The following is a 19,346-nucleotide window of genomic DNA, read 5'->3' on the forward strand; positions in this document are numbered from 1 at the left end:
ATGAACATTTTGGTACATGACTCTTTTTGAATTATGGTTTTCTCAGGGTATATGCCCAATAGTGGGATTGCTGGGTCATATGGTAATTCTATTTGTAGTTTTTTAAGGAACCTCCATACTGTTCTCCATAGTGGCTGTACCAATTCACATTCCCACTAGCAGTGTAAGAGTGTTCCCTTTTCTCCACACCCTCTCCAGCATTTATTGTTTGTAGATTTTTTGATGATGGGAGATGATATCTCATTGTAGTTTTGATTTGTATTTCTCTGATGATTAATGATGTTGAGCATTCTTTCATGTGTTTATTGGCAGTCTGTATATCTTCTTTGGAGAAATGTCTATTTAGGTCTTCTGCCCATTTTTGGATTGGGTTGTTTGTTTTTTTGTTATTGGATGCTCAACATCTTAAATCTTATTAGGGAAATATAAATTAAAACCATACTGAGATACCACTGACATTCCTATTAGAATGGCAACAGCAGCAATAACAAACCTGATTAATACCAAGTGGTGGTAAGAATGCAAAAACCTAGAACTCTCATACATTGCTGGTGAGATCGCACAATGGTACAGTCACTTTGGGAAACAGTCTGGGAGTTTCTTATAAAGTTAAATATACACTTGCCTTATGACCCAGCAATTCCACTCTTATGTATTTATCCAAGAGAAATGAAAACTTAATTTACACTAAACCTCTGTGTGAATCTTTGTGGCAGTTTTATTCATAATCTCAAAAGTCTGGGGAATTCCCTGGCAGTCCAGTGGTTAGGGCTCAGCGCTTCCACTGCAGAGGGCGTGGATTTGATCCCTGGTCGGAAAACTAAGATCCTGCAAGCTGTGCAGTGCAGCCAAAAAAGAAAAAGAAAAAAAAAATCACAGAAGTCTGAAAACAGCTCAAATGTTATTCAGCCAGTGATGAATAAAGAAATTGTGGCACATCTTACAATGGAATACTATTGATAGGCACAATATGGAAGAATTTCAAATGCATTATGCTAAGACTCTACCAGACTCGAAAGGGTACATACTGTATAATTCCATTCATCCATTCATAGACCTTCCTTCTAGCAAAGGCAAAACTATAGCTTTGGAAAACAGATCATTGGTTGCCAGGGAGTGGGAATGAGGGAAGAAATTGACTACAAAGGGACAGCATATAGAAATTTTTTGGGGTGATGGATCTGCTTTGTTTTTTCATTTTGGTCATGTTTACATGACTGTATGCATTTGTCAAAACTCATATAACTATACATCAGAAGAGTGAATTTTACTGTATGTAAATTAAACATAAATTAAAAAAAATCATTGATTCAGTTTTCTTTATCCTTTTTGTTCCTTCTGCTTGTTTAAAAGTTTTGCATTCTGTTGCTGTATTTAAGGCAGGCATTGCTGATTGCCTATTCCTTTCTTTCTCACTAACAGAGTGACTTAACTGTATTTTGTATAGAATGGTAGTGGGCCCAGTGTAAAATAGTGCTACATTTCCCAGCATCCCTGACAGATTGTGGTAGTGTTAGAAAACCGTTGGGCAATGAAATGTATACGAAAGTTTGCTGACCATGGCTTCTTCCAGAAAGCACTTAATAAGGGAGCCAAATCAGCTGGCATGTGCTTTTTGCCCACCGTTTTACCTTTTTTTCTGCCTGGAGTCCTGCAGATCATCACTTCAGAAACACCAGGAAATGTTTTACACAGAAGCAAGAAAAATTTGCATTCCATTTTAGAACATTTTAATGTGGAGAACTGTGAAGCTGGAATAGCAACAAGAAAGATGGGTGAATTGGTCTTTTCATAGTCAGGTAGAATTTCATTTGTTTGGAAGGGATGGTTTCTTTGAGGCAGGTAAACTAGAATACCTTTTACATTTATCTTCCCGAGTAACTGTATAAAATATATAACGAGATCTGATTCTTACAAGAGTAAATGCAGTCATACCATGTTTAGGTGTTAAATCTAATACTGTGTTATGAATTCGTTTCACAGGTTGTGTTAACCGGATTAATTAGCTTCTCTACAGCATTCATCGTAATTGGATATGTGGTTCTGAAATTCAATAAAGATTCATGGGATTTGCAATCTTGCCTCCTCTTTAGCATGACCCTTGGCATGACAGATCCTGTTCATTCTGTGAATTCACTGAAAACTATTGGTATGTCAGATTTATTTCTCTCTCTTATTTTGAAGATATGAGGATAAATTATTTCCTTTTGATAATATTTTTCTTGCACGAATTGTGTATCCGGCAGAGTAGATATTTGTGCTTTTTTTCCTTGGAGATGAGCATTGATTGAAGTATGCAAAGTGGATAAGGAAACCCGGGATCTGGGATGAATAATCTCAAATAATTTTTTTCAAGAGAAAATGTTATCTTTCTAGAAGGTGATAAAAGTAAGCATTCTTCCATTCCACTGAGTTTTAAGCCACAAGGTAGAGATTCATCTCTACCTCTAATGGCACTTTCTGAGGCCTAGGTACCTCTTGTTAGAACTGCCTTTATTTTGGAGCAGCTAACCTTGGGCATGTGGGAGAGGGAGTTGTAGTTTATTTAAAAGAAATGGGGTGAAAGTATAGTCTGGCAAATATGGTATTCAATAAAAGCTTATTCCCAAGAGGGTTAGGGGTTCTCATTACTTCCCATCTTATTTGGTAAAAGGTAATTGCACTTTGAAATATCCTGTTTTATTAACACAGCAGTAAAAACATAAAATGGTTAGATGCTATGATTTCTGTTTTTGACTCAGAAATATTTAACCAATTATAAGGTTTCAGTTATATTTAGTGGAAAAATGTTGCCTTACAACTGGGGCGGGACAACCCACCAGAGAGGTGATAGTCCCATTTTTACACCCATTTATACTTACAGTTGAGAAAACATAAGAGGTATTGACACTTTTGCTGGTGATATTCTAAATTGTGCCAGATATTTCTCAGAGTCTGATCCTGTCCTCTTTCTCTCTTTTTTTCCCCATAAGTATAGTTTTTTCTATCTTTCCTTCATCTCTTTTTCTCTTTTAGCCATTTGTATTTGCCACTTGTTTTATTTACCTCATTATCTTCCTGCTCCCTTTTGTGCAATCTCTTGAGTGTAAGCGGCTCTAATAAACTATAAACTTTATTTATTGCTGTTTCCATATTCAAATTTTTTTTCAGAAAAGGAGTAGAAGTCTTCTATTTCTTTAAAAGAAAACTAGTAAAGGTATTTGACTTAGTTGATATTTTCTTTATGTCAATAATACTAAGGTGGTGCATGTTCTGGATTCAGTGACATCCTTACCTAGTGACATCTTTACCTTTGTGTGAATTAGATAAAAATGATCCTTTCTATCTAATTGTCCTAATACATTACTTTTTTAAGGAAAAATATGTTTTGCCATATGCCTAAAATTACCATAATACCATACAAATTTGTAATACCATACAAAACTGCAGTTCCCACAGTGTGACTGGTGTTTCATTTGATGTGGCACCCTTGTGCACTATAAAACCTGCACAAGCTAAGTCTGAGGTGGCCTAACCCACTGAAAAAAGTAGTGGATGTTCACATGCAAGTTAAAAGGAACTTGTCTATTCATTACCTATTTTAAAAGAATGCACAGGGCTCAAACAATTTTTACTTTAAAACAAATCTGGAATGGGAGCTTGTAAAGGAATAAAATATAAAGTTTTAGTATGACCTCAATTAAGTAAAAGGAATTATATGCTTTGAAAAAGACTTCAACATTCAAATGGTTTTATCTGGGTCATGGAATTACAGATGATTTTTGTTTCATTCTTTCCTTTTCCAAATTTTACAGTGAATTAGTGAATATAAGTTAGTTCACATTAAGCCAATAAAAAATGTGGGGAGTAATTCTTATGGTGTTTTACTATTAAAAATAACTATACATCAAATTCAAAACTTCATACAATAAACGTTATGCTTTACTTGCTCCTGGTTGACTCACTGAATCTGAGGGAAGAATTAAAGCGTTTCTTGACCAGATGTGCTAATAATAATCTTCAAACCTGTGTAACCAGTATTTTGTGTCTTCTGTCATAGTCAAAGTTAGTAACAAGTAGTAATATAAGATGATTATAACTTACCTTGCCTTTTATTTTCTTTGCTTTCTTTATTGGCTCCAATAATGAAGCACAAAGAACAGAAATAAACAGCCTGAATATTGATCCACAATCAGGCACTGAGATATCAGAAATTCTGTATTACCCTGGTATTTATCCTATCATTCAGGAGAGTTTTTGTAAAGATAAATAGAATCTGAATATTCTGATATTTCATATACTCAGATCAAACACTGGAAAGCAAAGATTTACTTTCTTTTCAGCTACATAGAGTATCTTAAGAATAGTAATAATGAGAACCCCCAGCTATACATTTTTAATTGTTATGTGTTTCAAAGACACCAAAGGAAAAAAGTAGAATCTTAATCAGCTTCAGTTCTGCTTGGATTAAAAAAAATAGTGTCATTTAATGTGATCAGTTTGGATTTTGAGGCAACGGAATATATTAAACAGCTGCTTTAAAAAACCATGTAGTTGTATAATTCTTTCTATATCAATTTGTGGTTAAATTAGTGTGTCACATGTTCTTAAATTTGGGTTTATGCTCTTAAGTAAAAGAAGTCCAGGGCTGGCCCGCAGCTCCATGAACTCATCAGGAACACTGGGTCCCTCTATATAACTTCTAGAGTTAAGATGGAGTAGCAGGAACTAGATTTACCTTTCTGCCTGAACCAACTAAAAAACTAGACAGAAGGGCTTCCCTGGTGGCACAGTGGTTGAGAGTCTTTCTGCCGATGCAGGGGACACAGGTTTGTGCACTGGTCCGGGAAGATCCCACATGCTGTGAGCCATGGCCGCTGAGCCTGCGAGTCCGGAGCCTGTGCTCCGCAATGGGAGAGGCCACAACAGTGAGAGGCCCACGTACCACAAAAAAGCAAACAGTTGTTGTAACTATATTCCATTGGTTCAAAAAATTAGAAGAAAGATTGAGTATGGGGTATGATTGCTCCCATCAGCTTATGAGAGCCAGTTGTTAAATAATTAGGAATTTTGCATGCTAGTGGTTAAACCTTTGGTAGCTTTGAATTAGTTATTGTGGGAGTGTTTGCACATGAAGTTGGCAAATGCTACAAATCAGGCCTTTTTTAATTTTGGAAAGCTGGTTTATCAGCACACCACTGGACATGGTAGATATAAAAGAGACCTAAATCAGACTTCTAGAGATGAAACCCACAATATCTGAGATGAAAAATACACTGGATGGAATTAACATCAGATGAGACATAGCATAAGAAAGGACTAGTGAACTTGAAGATGTAGCAGTAGAAACTATCCAAGATGAAGCACAGACAGAACAAAACTAAAAAAAAAAAACTAAATAAATAAACAGAACTTCAGTGAGCTATGGGACAAATTCAGTGCCTTAATATACAAGTTCGTAAAAGAGAAGGGAGAGATAGAGAGGGAGGGAGGAACAAAAAATATTTGAAGAAATAATGGGTGAAAAATTTCTAAATTTGATGAAAACTATAAAGCCACAGATTCAGGAAGCTCAACAAACCTCAAGCCAAAGAAACACAAAGAAAACTACACCATGGCACATAAAAATCAAATTCTTAAAAACCAGTGGTAAAGAGAAAATTTTAAAGGCAGTCAGAGAAAAAAGATACATTATTTACAGAGAAACAAAAATAATAATCATAACAGACTTCTCTTCAGAAATATTGCAAGCCAAAAGATGGTGGGCAATATTTTTAAAGTCCTAAAAGAAAAATACTGCCAGCTTAGAATTCTCAGTGAAAATATCTTTCAAAAGTAAAGGAGAAAAAAAGACTTAAACGTATAAAAGCTGAAAGAATTTATCACCAACAGACCTACACTACAAAAAATGTTAAAGGAAGTCCTTCAGGCTGAAACAAAATGGAATCAGATGGAAAATTTCATTTACGCAAAAGAATGAAAAATACCATAATTGTAAACAGATGGGAAAATATGACTTTTTCTTATTTTTAATCTCTTTAAAAGATAATGAATATTTAAAGCAAAATGATAGCAGTCTATTGTGGGGTTTATTTATCTGCTCCTCCCCTTTGTGTATGGCTTCCATCCTCAGGATCGCAAGTTGGCTACTAAAGTTCTAGCCATCACCCCATATTTCAGGCAGGAAAAGGAAGAAGAGCAAGGGTCAGAAAGATGCTCCTTTCAGCCAAGTCTCCTCTCCCTCCAAGAAATTTCCCAAAAGTTCCACTCAGTAACTTCCACTTATGTCTCAGTGGCCACTCGTAGAAGCCCAGGAGTTGGGGAAAAATTGTCCTTTATCTGAGCACATTGCCACCCTGAATAAAACCAGTTTTGTTACCAAGAACAGAGGATAGATACTGGATGGACAGGTACCAATCACTATCACCCTACTTATAAATTGTATAACACTAGGCAATTAATTTGATTATATTTTCCATTAAACTAAACTGTTAATGAATGTTAAGTGCCAATAAGATTTTGTGCTTAATTTTTAAATACCAGCTTAACTGAGATGTAACCCACATATCATAAAATTCACCCTTTTAAATTGTACAATTCAGTGGTCTTTAATATATTTAAAGAGTTACGGAACCATCATCACTGTCTAATTTTAGAACATTTTCATCAACCTCAAAAGAAATCTCATACCTATTAGCAGTCATTCATCCCCATTCCCACATTCCCAAGTTCCTGGCAACAAGTAATCTATTTTCTGTCTATGGATTTGCCTATTCTGGACATTTCATATAAATCAAACCATACAATATGTGATTTTTGTGTCTCGCTTCTTTCACTTTGTATAATGTTTTCAAGGTTCATCCATGTTGTAACATGTATCAGTCGGTACTTCATTCCTTTTTGTGGCTGAGTAATATTCCATTGTAGGGATAGATTACATATGTTTATCCATTTATCAGCTGAAGGACTATGTGTTGTTTCCACTTTTTGACTCTTATGAAAATGCTGCTATGAACATTCATGTACAAATTTTCGTGTGGACATATATTTTCAGTTCTCTTGGGTATATGTCTAGGAGTAGAATTACTAGCTCATATTTTGTACTTATTTCTAAAATGTGATTCTTTTGGAGTCTAACGATTCATATTTATTCAAGCTAAATGTAGTGACCTGAGAAATGTTTTGTCTCATTGCAAAGCTCTATCATGCTTTGAGGCAATGGACACTTCAAGAAGTGCTATTGCCATGTTCCTTTGCCCCTGGAGATATAGAAGGCATAATGGAAAAATTAAAAAATGATTGTGATTGTCATATGGACCCCTCCCATTATGATCTCCTTTTTTTCTAGCATATTCCTTCTCTTCTATTTTTGTGTTTCCTGTGGAAGAGCATCATTTTCATGCATTATATTAAATTATATTTTATATTTCCCTTTCCAGGCATTTCTAAAATGTATACTGATATCATTAGAGGAGAATCAGTGATTATCTGTGGCTTCACATCCATTGTTTTTGGAGTTTTTCGGAGCAACATACTTAGCATTTCCAATTTTAGGGGTAAGAGCATTATTTTCTCTGTATATTTTCTAAAATCATTCTTATATGGTACATTTCAATTCATACTGAAATTAAAATATATTCAAGATGTCTTAACTTTACTGCTTTCCCTATACTTTACTCATGGACCAATTAAAATAGTATATCAGGTAACAAGAAAATAATTACCATCTATGTGTTTTCTCAGAGATTATGGGGGAAAAATTGTTAAAGAAATGATTTCATCTCCCCCAGTATGCATGCACACACACACACACAGACACACACAGACACACACAGACACACACACACACGCACACACACAACTGTGTTCATCTAGCGTAGATTTACTTCTTTCCTAGACCAATCTGGATCTCAATGAGTGCATGTTAAGAACTGGCTTGGGGGCTTCCCTGGTGGTGCAGTGGTTGAGAGTCCGCCTGCCAATGCAGGGGACACGGGTTCGTGGCCCGGTCCGGGAAGATCCCACATACCGCGGAGCCTGCGCGTCCGGGGCCTGTGCTCCACAACGGGAGAGGCCACAACAGTGAGAGGCCCACGTACTGCAGAAAAAAAATAAATAAATAAAATAAAGAACTGGCTTGGTCCTGGGTTTGAGTCTGAGGGTGAAAGCAGAATGGTTCAAGCAATTCTGGACAGTCAGGTCATAGAAGTGATAATAGTCAGACTCATGTGGTTAAAGTTCACTGGGATATGGAATAGGTTGATGTCCTAGGTTTCCAGATGTGGTACTAAGGAGAGAAAAAAGGAGGGAAAATCACAGCATGAAGAGGGAAAATGTGTCTTCCTGATACATATATGAAATACTAGTAGGAGGATAGAGGTGCTACAAGGAGAAATAAATTTTGGTAATAGAGGTTTGCAGTGCTTCTCAGTGGGGGAGTAAAGGCATTTGGGGTGGAACAATCTTTGTTATTTAGGACTACCCTCAGCTTTGTCTGGTATCTGCTCACTAACTGCCACTATTGCCCCCAGTTACTGTTACAATGGAAAAATTTCCTTCTCCATTTCCCAAATATCCCCTGGGATGGGGGCTGGAGTCACAAACAGACTACAGGTTGGTGGGGATCCTGGGCATGGTGTGCTTGACCCTGCCACAGTTTGTAAAAAAAAAAATTGAATTTGAATGTCTTTTGGTTGATCATTCACTGTCCAGCTTGTCATAGCTTTTTCACATTTATGCTCCTTGCCTGACTCCTGAGGGCGTTTGAGTCTGCTGTCCCCAGAGGAGCAAACCTCAAGCTGCCCACTGTGAGGGAAATATATCCCCAGAAAGCCTCTTTTGCCAGGCTTTCATAGGAAACTCCCATCTGCTGAAGAGCAAGGTCCCCACTCAAAATCTCAAGAGCAAACCAAAGGGCATAGACCCAAATGCCATTAATGAAAGGAAAAAAATTATAGCTCAACTTTTGTTTTTCTTATTTTCTTTTTCTAGAGTTACATATAATCATGGGCCTCAGCTTGGACATTTTGGGAAGCACAATATGTGGATATTGGTGTGCAAGGATCATTCAGTTTATATTGACTGACCTGTTTAGCAATACACTGACCAGTATCGTTCTTTGTATCTCAATGGTGTACTTGACTTTCTACATTGGTAAGGCAGAAACAGATATAAAATATGACATCCTTAAAGTGAACTTTATGCATTTAAGTTTTTCCTTCTTCTTGAATCCGGTTGCTTCTTCCCAACCGCTTTCCCCTTGATGTGGCTCCTCTGTGCGTCGTGTCATATTATCTGGCTGCCACCTCTAGCTCTTTCCTGGTCTCTCTTAACGTCCCCTCAATTTCAACTCCATGTCCCTTCCCTTTGCATTCCTCCTCCATGTGGTAACTCTCTTACTTTTTTTTAACTCCACCCTTTGATCTTCCGTTTATTCACTGGCAGTCCCCTGGAAGAGGAATCAGACCTGAGCTGATTTCTGCTCTGACCCTTAGCAACCCATCTCTAAAATGAGAAAGGTGGAAGACATGCTCCTGAGGTCTTTTTCCAGCTCAACGGTACCCATTCAATGGGTACCAAACTGAGGGAACTGTAGAAATGGCGGCCCTTACCTGAGGCTAGGAGGTAGGAAACAGAGAAATCAGGTATGTCTACATCTGGAAGAGAAGCAGGAGAGTGGAATGATCGCAGGAGTCAGAGTGCCTAGCCCTGGTAGACCTTTAACAATCATTTCCTAGTTTAGTCCAGTGAGATTGGGAGCTATAGTTTTTACCCCCCTGACTGAGCTAACCAGTCCCCCAAAGCCATAGTAACCATGGTAAAAATATGGCCAAATTCTGCTTCTGCTCTTACCTCACACAGTGGAGCAACTTCCATCCATGAAAGCCCTCAGGTATCAGGAGGTTAATTACTCCTCTTTTCACCTCCAGTGACCAAACAGAACTGCTTTCTTTACGGATAAATTGCTACCTATTGTTGCTCACTACCCCAAATCAGTAAAATACAGAAAACATTAAATGAGTCATTTCTTTCACCTTTCTTCATCTTTCCCCCTCCCTTATGTACCTATTATGAATGCCTTAAGTGTCTGAAGAAAAAAATTAATTTAATATTTCCTTTTTTTCCCATTAGATCCTAAGTTCCTTGAGGTGGAGGCTGTCTCTTATTCATCTGTATATTTATTCTCCTTTCCCTTCCCCCCAGCCAAGCCCAATGCTTGCCATATGCCCAACCGTAATTTAACACATGCTGGTTGAATAAACTGTTAGTCTTCAGAGAGCTCTGAAGTTAGGCAGAGCTAACTTGAAATTCAATCTTTATAATTTATTAGCTCGGTAACCTTGGAATATTACTTAACCTCTCTAAGCTTTCGTTAGTTTCCTCATCTATAAAAGTGATATAACCTAATTTAGAGGGGTGTTACAGGCATTAGTGAGGTAATTTGTGTTGGGTGACTCCCTCATGCTGGTGTCCTGGAGGTAACTCTTGCTGGCTCATGAGAGCTGATTATCCACATCTCTTCCCAACACTCTATTCAAGTCACATAATGTTGGTAGCTTGAAATTGGCCATAGTGGGACCATGGAAATTGGCAGACACTACCAACTGGGGCTTTTTTTTTTTTTTACCCCCCAGATTGCCACTTTTATACATTTACCAGCATACCACTGGGCTCAAGGTAGGGCAGCCAATAAATGTTGGTTCCTTTCCCCTTTCCTCCTAATTCATGGAGGTGCTCCCAGTCAGTGCTTGAGAGGTCTGGAATAGATTCTCCCTCGCAGCTCTCAGAAGGAATCACTGCTGCAAAGCCTTGGTCTTGGAAATCTAGCCTCCAGACTATGAAACAATAAATTCCTGTTGTTTGTGACACTTAGTTTGTGGCCCTCTGTTACAACAGCCCCAGGAAATGAATACCCCTCCCTCATCCATTACACTTTCCTCTGCTTCAGGAATTAAAAACAATTTCAGGCAGTTCTTTCCTCTTATACTTAATCAGACCCTGACAACAAAAGTCAGCAATAGACAGTTATAAGGAGAAGTTCCATTGCCAGAAAGCTAAACATAGGTAAAATTTTCATTTACACATTCTCTAGTGTTACATTTCTGTCATGTTATCTAATTTTATTTTTTTCCCTTCATTAATGAACACACTGTTAACTGGCTTAAATCCAGGGACTGTCTGAGGTTAGAGAGTCACCTCTTTGAGCACATTTTTGTCTCTATTGTATTACATTCACAATACTTGGGCTTTTAGAAATCACTTGTATCAACACATTCATTCTTTTTCATAAAATAAAATAGTTCAAAATATTGCACAGACATTGCCGCACAGATAAAAGACATATTGAAGCATTGTTGGTTGACAGGTAGTGCAGCTAGAAATATTAATATATCAGCCCACGGAAGAAAATGTGAATTTAGTGTATAAAAGGCAGTGTATAATTCATGAAAGATGGTGGGTTATATGAAAGTCTAGCCCAGAGGTACAGCAAGAGAGGTGGTGGAAGAGGTCTGTCCTAGCAGGAGGAATATTTTATCCAGTGACATTGGTCAGAATTTCTGGTGAATGGAGATAATAAAAAGTAGACAGCTTTTAGTCAGTTGTATTGTTTTAAAACTCTCTACAAACAATACATTTCTTTCTTACTCGTGCCAGGGCTGATTGCTCTCACTCGTTTTTGTTTTGTCATTGGTCTAGGCTATAAATGTCAAAGGACTTCAGTCATCACCCTAATATTTTCTAGTTAGGAAATGTCGATTCCTGAATCCTGTTGTTTTTTGGAGACAAAATCCCTTTGATTCTCCTAGTAGGAGGACCTTCACTTTTTCTCAACCAGAGAAGGAAAGAGAGAGGCAGAGTTTGATGGAGAGAGCCACTTTTCTGTGGCATCAGTTTTCTGTGGTGGTTTCTTTCCATTGAATCAGAAAAATTTTACAACTCTATTTTTAACTTCTTGGGTTTATGCTGATGAAAATTACTTCCTTTATTACATGTTCTATGACTTTTTTCCCCCTTCTTGAACGTTTAAAGCACCATTTAATGTAATAGCGTTTGTAATTTTTAAAAGACTTTGTTTTTCTAATTATAAAAGTAATACATGTTCATGTAGAGTTTTGGAAAAATTCTGAAAAGTCAAAGAAGAAATCACCTATAAACCTATGCCATAAATTTAACCACTGATACATTTTGTTAAATGTACTCAATCTTTAAAAAATACATATAAATGTACATACATGTATTAATGTATGCATTTACACCCTATGTTCTTGTAACATTGGGATTATACTAAATAATATCAGTTTTAAAATAAAGTTACTTAGTGGTTTCCTCATAGCAAATGTTGTCTCTAAGTAGTGACTGTTACTAAAAAAGACTATAAGCTTTAAAAATCCCATACTACGCGTCATAGGGAATTGGAAATAAGACTTTGAGAAACAGTTTCCCTATTGTCACAGTTCCCAGTACCACTGGTTTTATTGTCATTTGTTATTTATATTAAATTCAGTTAAATAAGTAGGTTAAAAGAAATCTAAAATGGATTTAAGTGATTAGATAAACCAAAAGAATAATAAAATCCTCTTCAAATGAATAAACAGTATAAATTTACTAAGCAGTAAGGTGAACATATAAAAATAATTAATAGCGTAATAATAATGATGATCATTTATTCCTTGTTCTAAAAGTGTGCCAAGCACTTTTCATGTTATCTAATTTTATCCTCACAACAACTCTGTGAGGCATTATTCTTTTACACCCGCTTTACAGATGCAGGGACACTAATGGAGAAAGGGGAGCCCACATTCCCAGGGCAACTAGCTCTGCCTTGCTCCAAAGGGCTTCCACTCCTACCTTGCACGTACTTTCCCTTCCATCTGACATTTATAATGTGCTATTTGAAGGTTCTGCAGCTAGGACTGTTGGTATTTATGGTGTTCAAACATTCTTCATAGTTGGTTTACCTGCCTCAGACTACATTTACACATTTGTTTAGAGCCCAGAGAATTACAGTTTTAGGGGAGCCTGTATCATGCAAAAGAACCGTAGGCTTCAGGACCTGCAGTCACTGAGGAAGCACTGAGCTTGGACCACAACCCCTAGGACATGCAGCACGGTGTCCTTGAGGTGCTGGGCAGAGGTTGTTAAACTTACTTTTCATTAGCTCTATCCTCAAGGATGGTCTGTGGCAGGGGTTGGCAAACTATAACCTGTGGGCCAAATATGCCTATTTTTTGTATAGCCCATGAGCTAAGAATGGTTTTTACATTTTAAAATGGTTTCGAAAAACCCCAAAAGAAGAATATTTTGCAGCATGCAAAAATTACGTGCAATTCAAATTTCAGTGTCTATTACTTTTTGGGCACTCATTAGTTACATATTATCTACGGCTGCTTATGCACTAGAACAGCTGAGTTGAGTAGTTGCGACTGGGACCATATGGTCCACAAAGACTAAATATTTACCATATGATCCTTAACAGAAAAAGTTTGTCAACCCCTGATTCTAAGGATTCGGCCAATCCCTTTAAGCAACTTTCCAAGAAATACTACTACCCTTTTAAGTTTCCCAACAATTCTTCACTCAAGATAAAGTAGCTCAGTGTACAGAATTGAATGCAACTAATTTTATTCATTTTTTTTCTCCCCAGTGGAATTTTTGGGAATGTCAGGTATGGTTGCTTTAGTCGCTGTAGGACTAAATTTAGATTCCTTAAGCTTTAAACCGAGGATCGAGTTAATAATTACTAAGTAAGTCTATTGTGTACTTGATATAGATCTCATAGAAATTTAGTGCTTAAGTGGTCCTGCCTTAATGAACACTAATAAAGTTTTTTTATAACTTTTTTCTATGTTTTAATTTTATTGCCAGTTATATTTGAAAAGAACTTAAGCTACCAACAATTATTGACATTAATTGGTATTCCTATTATGAATAATGTGTCAGTGGCTCAGAGATTATAGTACTTTCTATACATAACTCTTTGATAAAAATTTACTTTGAATTGTGGGAAGTTTAAAAAATACTTTATTCCTTTGTTTCCTTCATAACGTACCTGAATGACAGTATCCAAGTATGGGAAGAGCTGGAAAAGAAAGGTAGCAGAAAGATGCAACACCAGCAAACTCTTATCTAGCCTTTACATCTGGTGTCATATAGACATCTGTGGACAGAGGGAAAGCCATTTGTCTTTTCAGACAAATGAGTTAGCCGTTCTCTGAGCAACTACACTGAATTATAGAATTGTTTCAGAATTATCTCACACCAAATCATAGTCTAGTGTAGAAATTCTCACATTGGATGAAAGCAAATGCTGAAATGAGAAAAATAAGCATTATCCTTAGTTTTCCCATGAAGATTCATTGCTTTAATATAAAGGACTATTCTTTGTTCTGAAATTATGTTCTTCCTACTTTTTTCGTGTTTAATATGTAATTTCTCTCATGAAATTCCACTCATAGAAGACGGTACTTTTTTTTTTTATAACTACTTGGCAAAATAAAAAAAAAATGGCACCTGTAACTTAGTCTAGTTTTGTGTATATGTGAATGATACTTTACTGGTTTTTAAAAGCCAGAAGCTTAGGAATAACTAGTTCTTGGAACACATACTTTTTTTCTGTATTTGGATAGTTTTCTGAGCTCAGTCATGCTGTCTGTCAGCATCATGATAAATTACTCATTCTATTCATTCAATTGTTTATTCATTTAGCTATTCAACCAATCCTCTCTTAATATCTCCTGTGGCCTGGACATTGTATCCTAGGTTTGGGGCTATGAAAATAAGTACCTTCTCAGAAGACACTCATGTTAAGTGGTGGACATGTTTATGTAAGAAACTAATAATAAGTGTAAATGATTATATGTTTATTGGGATCTTACTATATGTAAGGCATTTTTTAAGGTCCCGTGGAGACATTTTAAAAAGTATTCTACTCAGTCAGTTATTCCATCATTTCTGAATTTTTATAAAACTAAGCTTTGGGGTTTGAGGTCCCACTCATACCCTTTTCTTCTAGGAGTTCTGAATCAATTGAATCAAGTGACAGGAATCGGATAGAGAATTGGACTATCTGCTTGATTGGAGTAATGCTGTATCAGAGAACATGGTTTATATCTGCAGCTAAAATGAGGCTTCCTAATGCTTCTTTCCCAGTGTAGATCTTGAGACCTACCTATAGGGAGACTGGTTTGTGGGACAGACACAGTCACCCAGTCCTCTGAAAGGGAAGGTCTGAATAGAGGGGACCAAGAAGAGGCAGGACTTGAGATCTGCTCATGGAAGTCAGACCTGGCCCAGACCCAGGTGTGTTACCACATGGAACCAGAACAGCTCCATGCCCTAAGCACTGTGCTCTGGTCTCGCAGTAGGAATCTCTGGGGGTGAGGCTAGACGTGTAGATTTAAAAAACACATCTCTTAAAATGTGATTTCCTTTCCATTTATCCTAGGTTTCTAATAATGTTTTCATGTGTATACCAACATTTAATATACACTTTCTTTGGCATTGTCATTGGATGTGGAGAAATCAAGTATTTTCAGTTTCACACTTTAGTTTTCATGCTCATCTTATTTGCAACAGTGAATTTTGTAAGGTAAGAATTATAATTTAAAGTTTGCTTACTAGACTTAGGTTCTCAAGCCCAGAATTAGAATTGAGAAGAAGTGGGTTATAGCAAAAAGAGCTGTGGACATGCAGTCAGGAAACCTGTATTGTTGTCAAGGTCCTGACAATAGCTTGCTGCACAACTGAGGGAAAGTCTATTTACTCTTCAAGCTTTCATTGTAAAATGAGAAGGCTCAGAACAACAGCATCAGCATAACCCATGAGCTTGACAGAAATGCAAATTCATGGGCCCATCCCATTCTACTGAATTGAATCTCTGAAGTTGAGATCCAGGAAACTGTTTCAACATGCTTGTTAAAGTTTGAGCACCACTGGACCAGATTAATAGCTCCTAACATTTTGTTGACTTTCATCATCATTTATTATCATCATAACTATTATAAAGTCATTTGTTAAACATTAACCATGTACATTATGCCATTAGTATTAATGCAACCCTATGCGGTAGGTGTTTCTGCATCATTTCACAGATGAAGCACCAGAGCGGTTAAAAACTTGCCTTGGAGTCACCCAGATTGTGAGGACAGAGTTGGGATTTAAACTTGACTCCCAAGAGCATGCTATTTCTTGAGTGACATTGCCCACACGTGGCAGTTGTGTCTTCCATAAGAATTCGTGACAGTGTCTCTGAAAGTATTGTCATTTCCACTCAGGTTAGGCCTGGCTGAGTGAGCTTACTTTATAAGATGTTCTCATGAAACATTGCTTCTGCTGACTCTGAAGGCACTGCAGGCAACTCAGATAGGCACTGTCACACAGAAGGGTGGGTGGATAATTTATGTTTCTTTCCACCACAGGAGCACAAGTGCAAGGTGAGGTTGGTCTCAGTGTATGCAGAAAGATACATGGCTTTTTGCACACATCCATTATCTCATTTCATCTGCATAATGACACTGGGAGATAAGAATTATTATCTCCATTTTATAGATAAAAAAACTGTCCAAGGGATTTCGCTGGTGGTCCAGTGGGTAAGACTCTGCACTCCCAATGCAGGAGGCCGGGGTTCCATCCCTGGTCGGGGAACTAGATCCCACATGCATGCTGCAACTGAGTTCACATGCTGCAACTAAGACCCTGTGCAACCAAAAAAAAAAAAAAAAAAACTGTCCAAAAAGGCAAGGTGCCTTGCCCAGCGTCAAATGGCTAGTGAGTGCCAGAGATCTTGTGTGAACTTATGGTTCCACCTCACTAGAGGAGAGACTTTAGTGGAGGGAGTCATCCTAAGGGGCCCTGAAAGTATGGGTAGACTTTCCGTAAGAGACTTGTTGAGAAAACTGTTTCAGAGACAATGAGCCAAACAAAGGCCTGGACGTCATAATCATTGCTAACGTGTGTTAAGTGCTGACCACATTCTAAACATCATGCTAAGCCCTGTGAATGTTGCCTCATTTTATTGAATCTTCATAAGAGTCCTTTGAGGCAAGTTCAATGACTATTATTTCTCCATTTTGCAGATGAAGAAATTGAGGCTTGGAGAGGTTAAATAACTTGCCTAAGGTTACATAGTAAAAGACATCTAAATTTGAACCCAGGTAGACTGACTCCAGAGCCTTTGCTATACTGCCTCCCTGTTTTTGATAATCAGGAAATGACATAAATTGTTCTATTTTGGCTGGAGTCAGTGGTATTTTAGAGGAAGATCATTTAGTAAGGCTGAAAAGGTTGATAAGAATTACTTTGCAAAAAGCTTTAAATGCAAGGTGGAAGAGTTTGCCCAAATTAATTATATATATTACAGATGGCAAATTGTAGATTTTCTGTTTCTCAATGACAGGAATTCTCTAAATTGTCATATGAAATTCCCGGTTAAGCGACTGATAACACAGTATCTTTTTTGAGGCTGAGAACACGTCAATTATATTTCTGCTGATATTTCACGTGAAGGACAGTACTGATATTTTTTTGGTGCAAGTCTGCTGTAGATAGAATCTAGATTTTGGCATAGGATCCTATAACAAAATGACCTGTAGAGAAAGGAGGCACAAATTGAAATTATTTACATGGTGTTTAGTGTATGATTCTTGTGGAAGCTCAAGAAAAATTTGGTTGAGCTAAATTTATTAAAGTGTCTACAATAATTTTGCTTTTTCGTCATGATCTACAAGGTCCTTGTGATCTAATTTCTGCATCTAGTCGTGGCCTTCCAGGGAGCTTGTTAATGTCATTTGAAGAAGTTTCCCTGCAGGAATTTACTACCAAGATCCTAAACACTACACCCTAGTGTTAATGACAATTTCTTATATTTGTATAGAATTTCTAGCATTATTTTTCAAGATTTGAGTATTATATGCAAAATTTAGATCATAGGTTTGGTTAGTCTCAGAAAGCTTGAACAACCTATGAATAAACTGGATCGTCTTCTCTTTTCTGAAAAATTTTTACATGAAATTTAGTATTTACTAGCTAGTATCATCCATAAATAACATTAATACATAAGATGTGATATAAAAATAAATGTTTTTCTCTCCACAGGTTACTTACTATTGTATTAGTGAGCCCTATTCTGAGGCATTCAAATTATGAGTATAATTGGAGATGGGGAATTGTTATAGCATGGTCTGGAATTAAAGGAGTTTTTAGCTTACTCTTGGCTCCTGATATTCATAATCTAGCTGAACAAAAAGTAGAGTCACCACAGCTGGTAAGAAAAATCATATCCCATGATTATTCATACTTACTCATTTTTGTTTTGTAGCACTTGTCATAGTACCCAGTAATAAAGCTAACCATTTAAAAAATAAGGTTTGAAGAATGCAATCTTCTAAGTAGGAAGGAACTTTTGGGGGAAAGTTTATTTATGTTGACAGTGTGAAAGGGACCAAAAATCAAATAACAGTTCCAGATGTGGGAGTTGGGTGCACTTGGGATCGAACCCTGGCTGCACCATTGACAGGCTGAGTGGCCTTGGGTAAGTTCCCCAGACTTGTGGCACTTCAGTTTCCAGTAGAGGATCGAAATGATGCTTAGCAAAGTACCCGACACTCAGTAAATGTTCAACATATGTTGTTGAACGTATAAATGCTGTTTTTCAAGAGCTGACAGAGGTATGAAAACAATAATTCCTAATCTAGAGCATTCCAATTCCTATAGCTATTAGAGCAAAAACTGAAATACTCATTAAATATGCTAAGGAAAGAAAGATGTTGTAAATTTTTGAATTCAGGATCTAGTCATATTTATGTCTTTTAGGGCTAAATAAAAAATTAATTTCTTGAAAAATTTTGGCTGAACACTATATTATACATAGTGAAAGACAAATCTCGGTTTCCTTTCTACTCTCTCTCAAAGCCTTTTCCCCATGGGCCAGGCAGTGGATTTCTGGGCAGTCTGGTGGTGGCAGCGTTGGTGAGACTCCAGGGAAGGTCCAGAGAGCCCAGAGCATCTGTGGACAGCGTGAGGGTACCTCATCATTCGTGGCAGTACTCTGTGAGCTAGCTGGAGAAGTTGTGAGAAGTTTCTAGAAATTCCCAGGACACCCCCACCACTTCCCAGTCAGATGAACCCCAAACCTGCTCCTGGGAGGGAGAACACTTGAATAATGTAAATTAAGAACATTACCCACCTCCCAAGGAACTTTAATCTGGAGGTAGATGTACAGAGTTTCTTGATAGTATCCAACTTCAAGTTCAGAATTTTCTCTTCTTTGCTATTTTACTCCTGTCCTAGAAGACCCTAAGAGCCCAGTATTTTTCAAATATCTTTGTTGGGGGGAGCAACTATCACCCTCTCTATCTTGTATGTAGGGA

The 19,346-nt window shown here is 37.2% G+C and overlaps 1 protein-coding gene across 1 annotated transcript in view; it reads left to right on the top strand.

The window, feature by feature from the left end:
* SLC9C2 (solute carrier family 9 member C2 (putative)) overlaps positions 1-19,346 on the top strand; it is a 92,814-nt gene that overhangs the window by 8,187 nt on the left and 65,281 nt on the right. Inside the window, exons 5-10 of the mRNA XM_007446770.1 lie at positions 1,984-2,149; positions 7,419-7,535; positions 8,971-9,132; positions 13,625-13,724; positions 15,425-15,568; positions 18,073-18,241. Of these exons, the coding sequence (XP_007446832.1) occupies positions 1,984-2,149; positions 7,419-7,535; positions 8,971-9,132; positions 13,625-13,724; positions 15,425-15,568; positions 18,073-18,241 (858 nt within the window). The remainder of the gene's footprint in view (positions 1-1,983; positions 2,150-7,418; positions 7,536-8,970; positions 9,133-13,624; positions 13,725-15,424; positions 15,569-18,072; positions 18,242-19,346) is intronic.

This window comes from Lipotes vexillifer, unplaced genomic scaffold, assembly GCF_000442215.2.
Source record: "Lipotes vexillifer unplaced genomic scaffold, Lipotes_vexillifer_v1.1 scaffold685, whole genome shotgun sequence".
Taxonomy (NCBI): domain Eukaryota; kingdom Metazoa; phylum Chordata; class Mammalia; order Artiodactyla; family Lipotidae; genus Lipotes; species Lipotes vexillifer.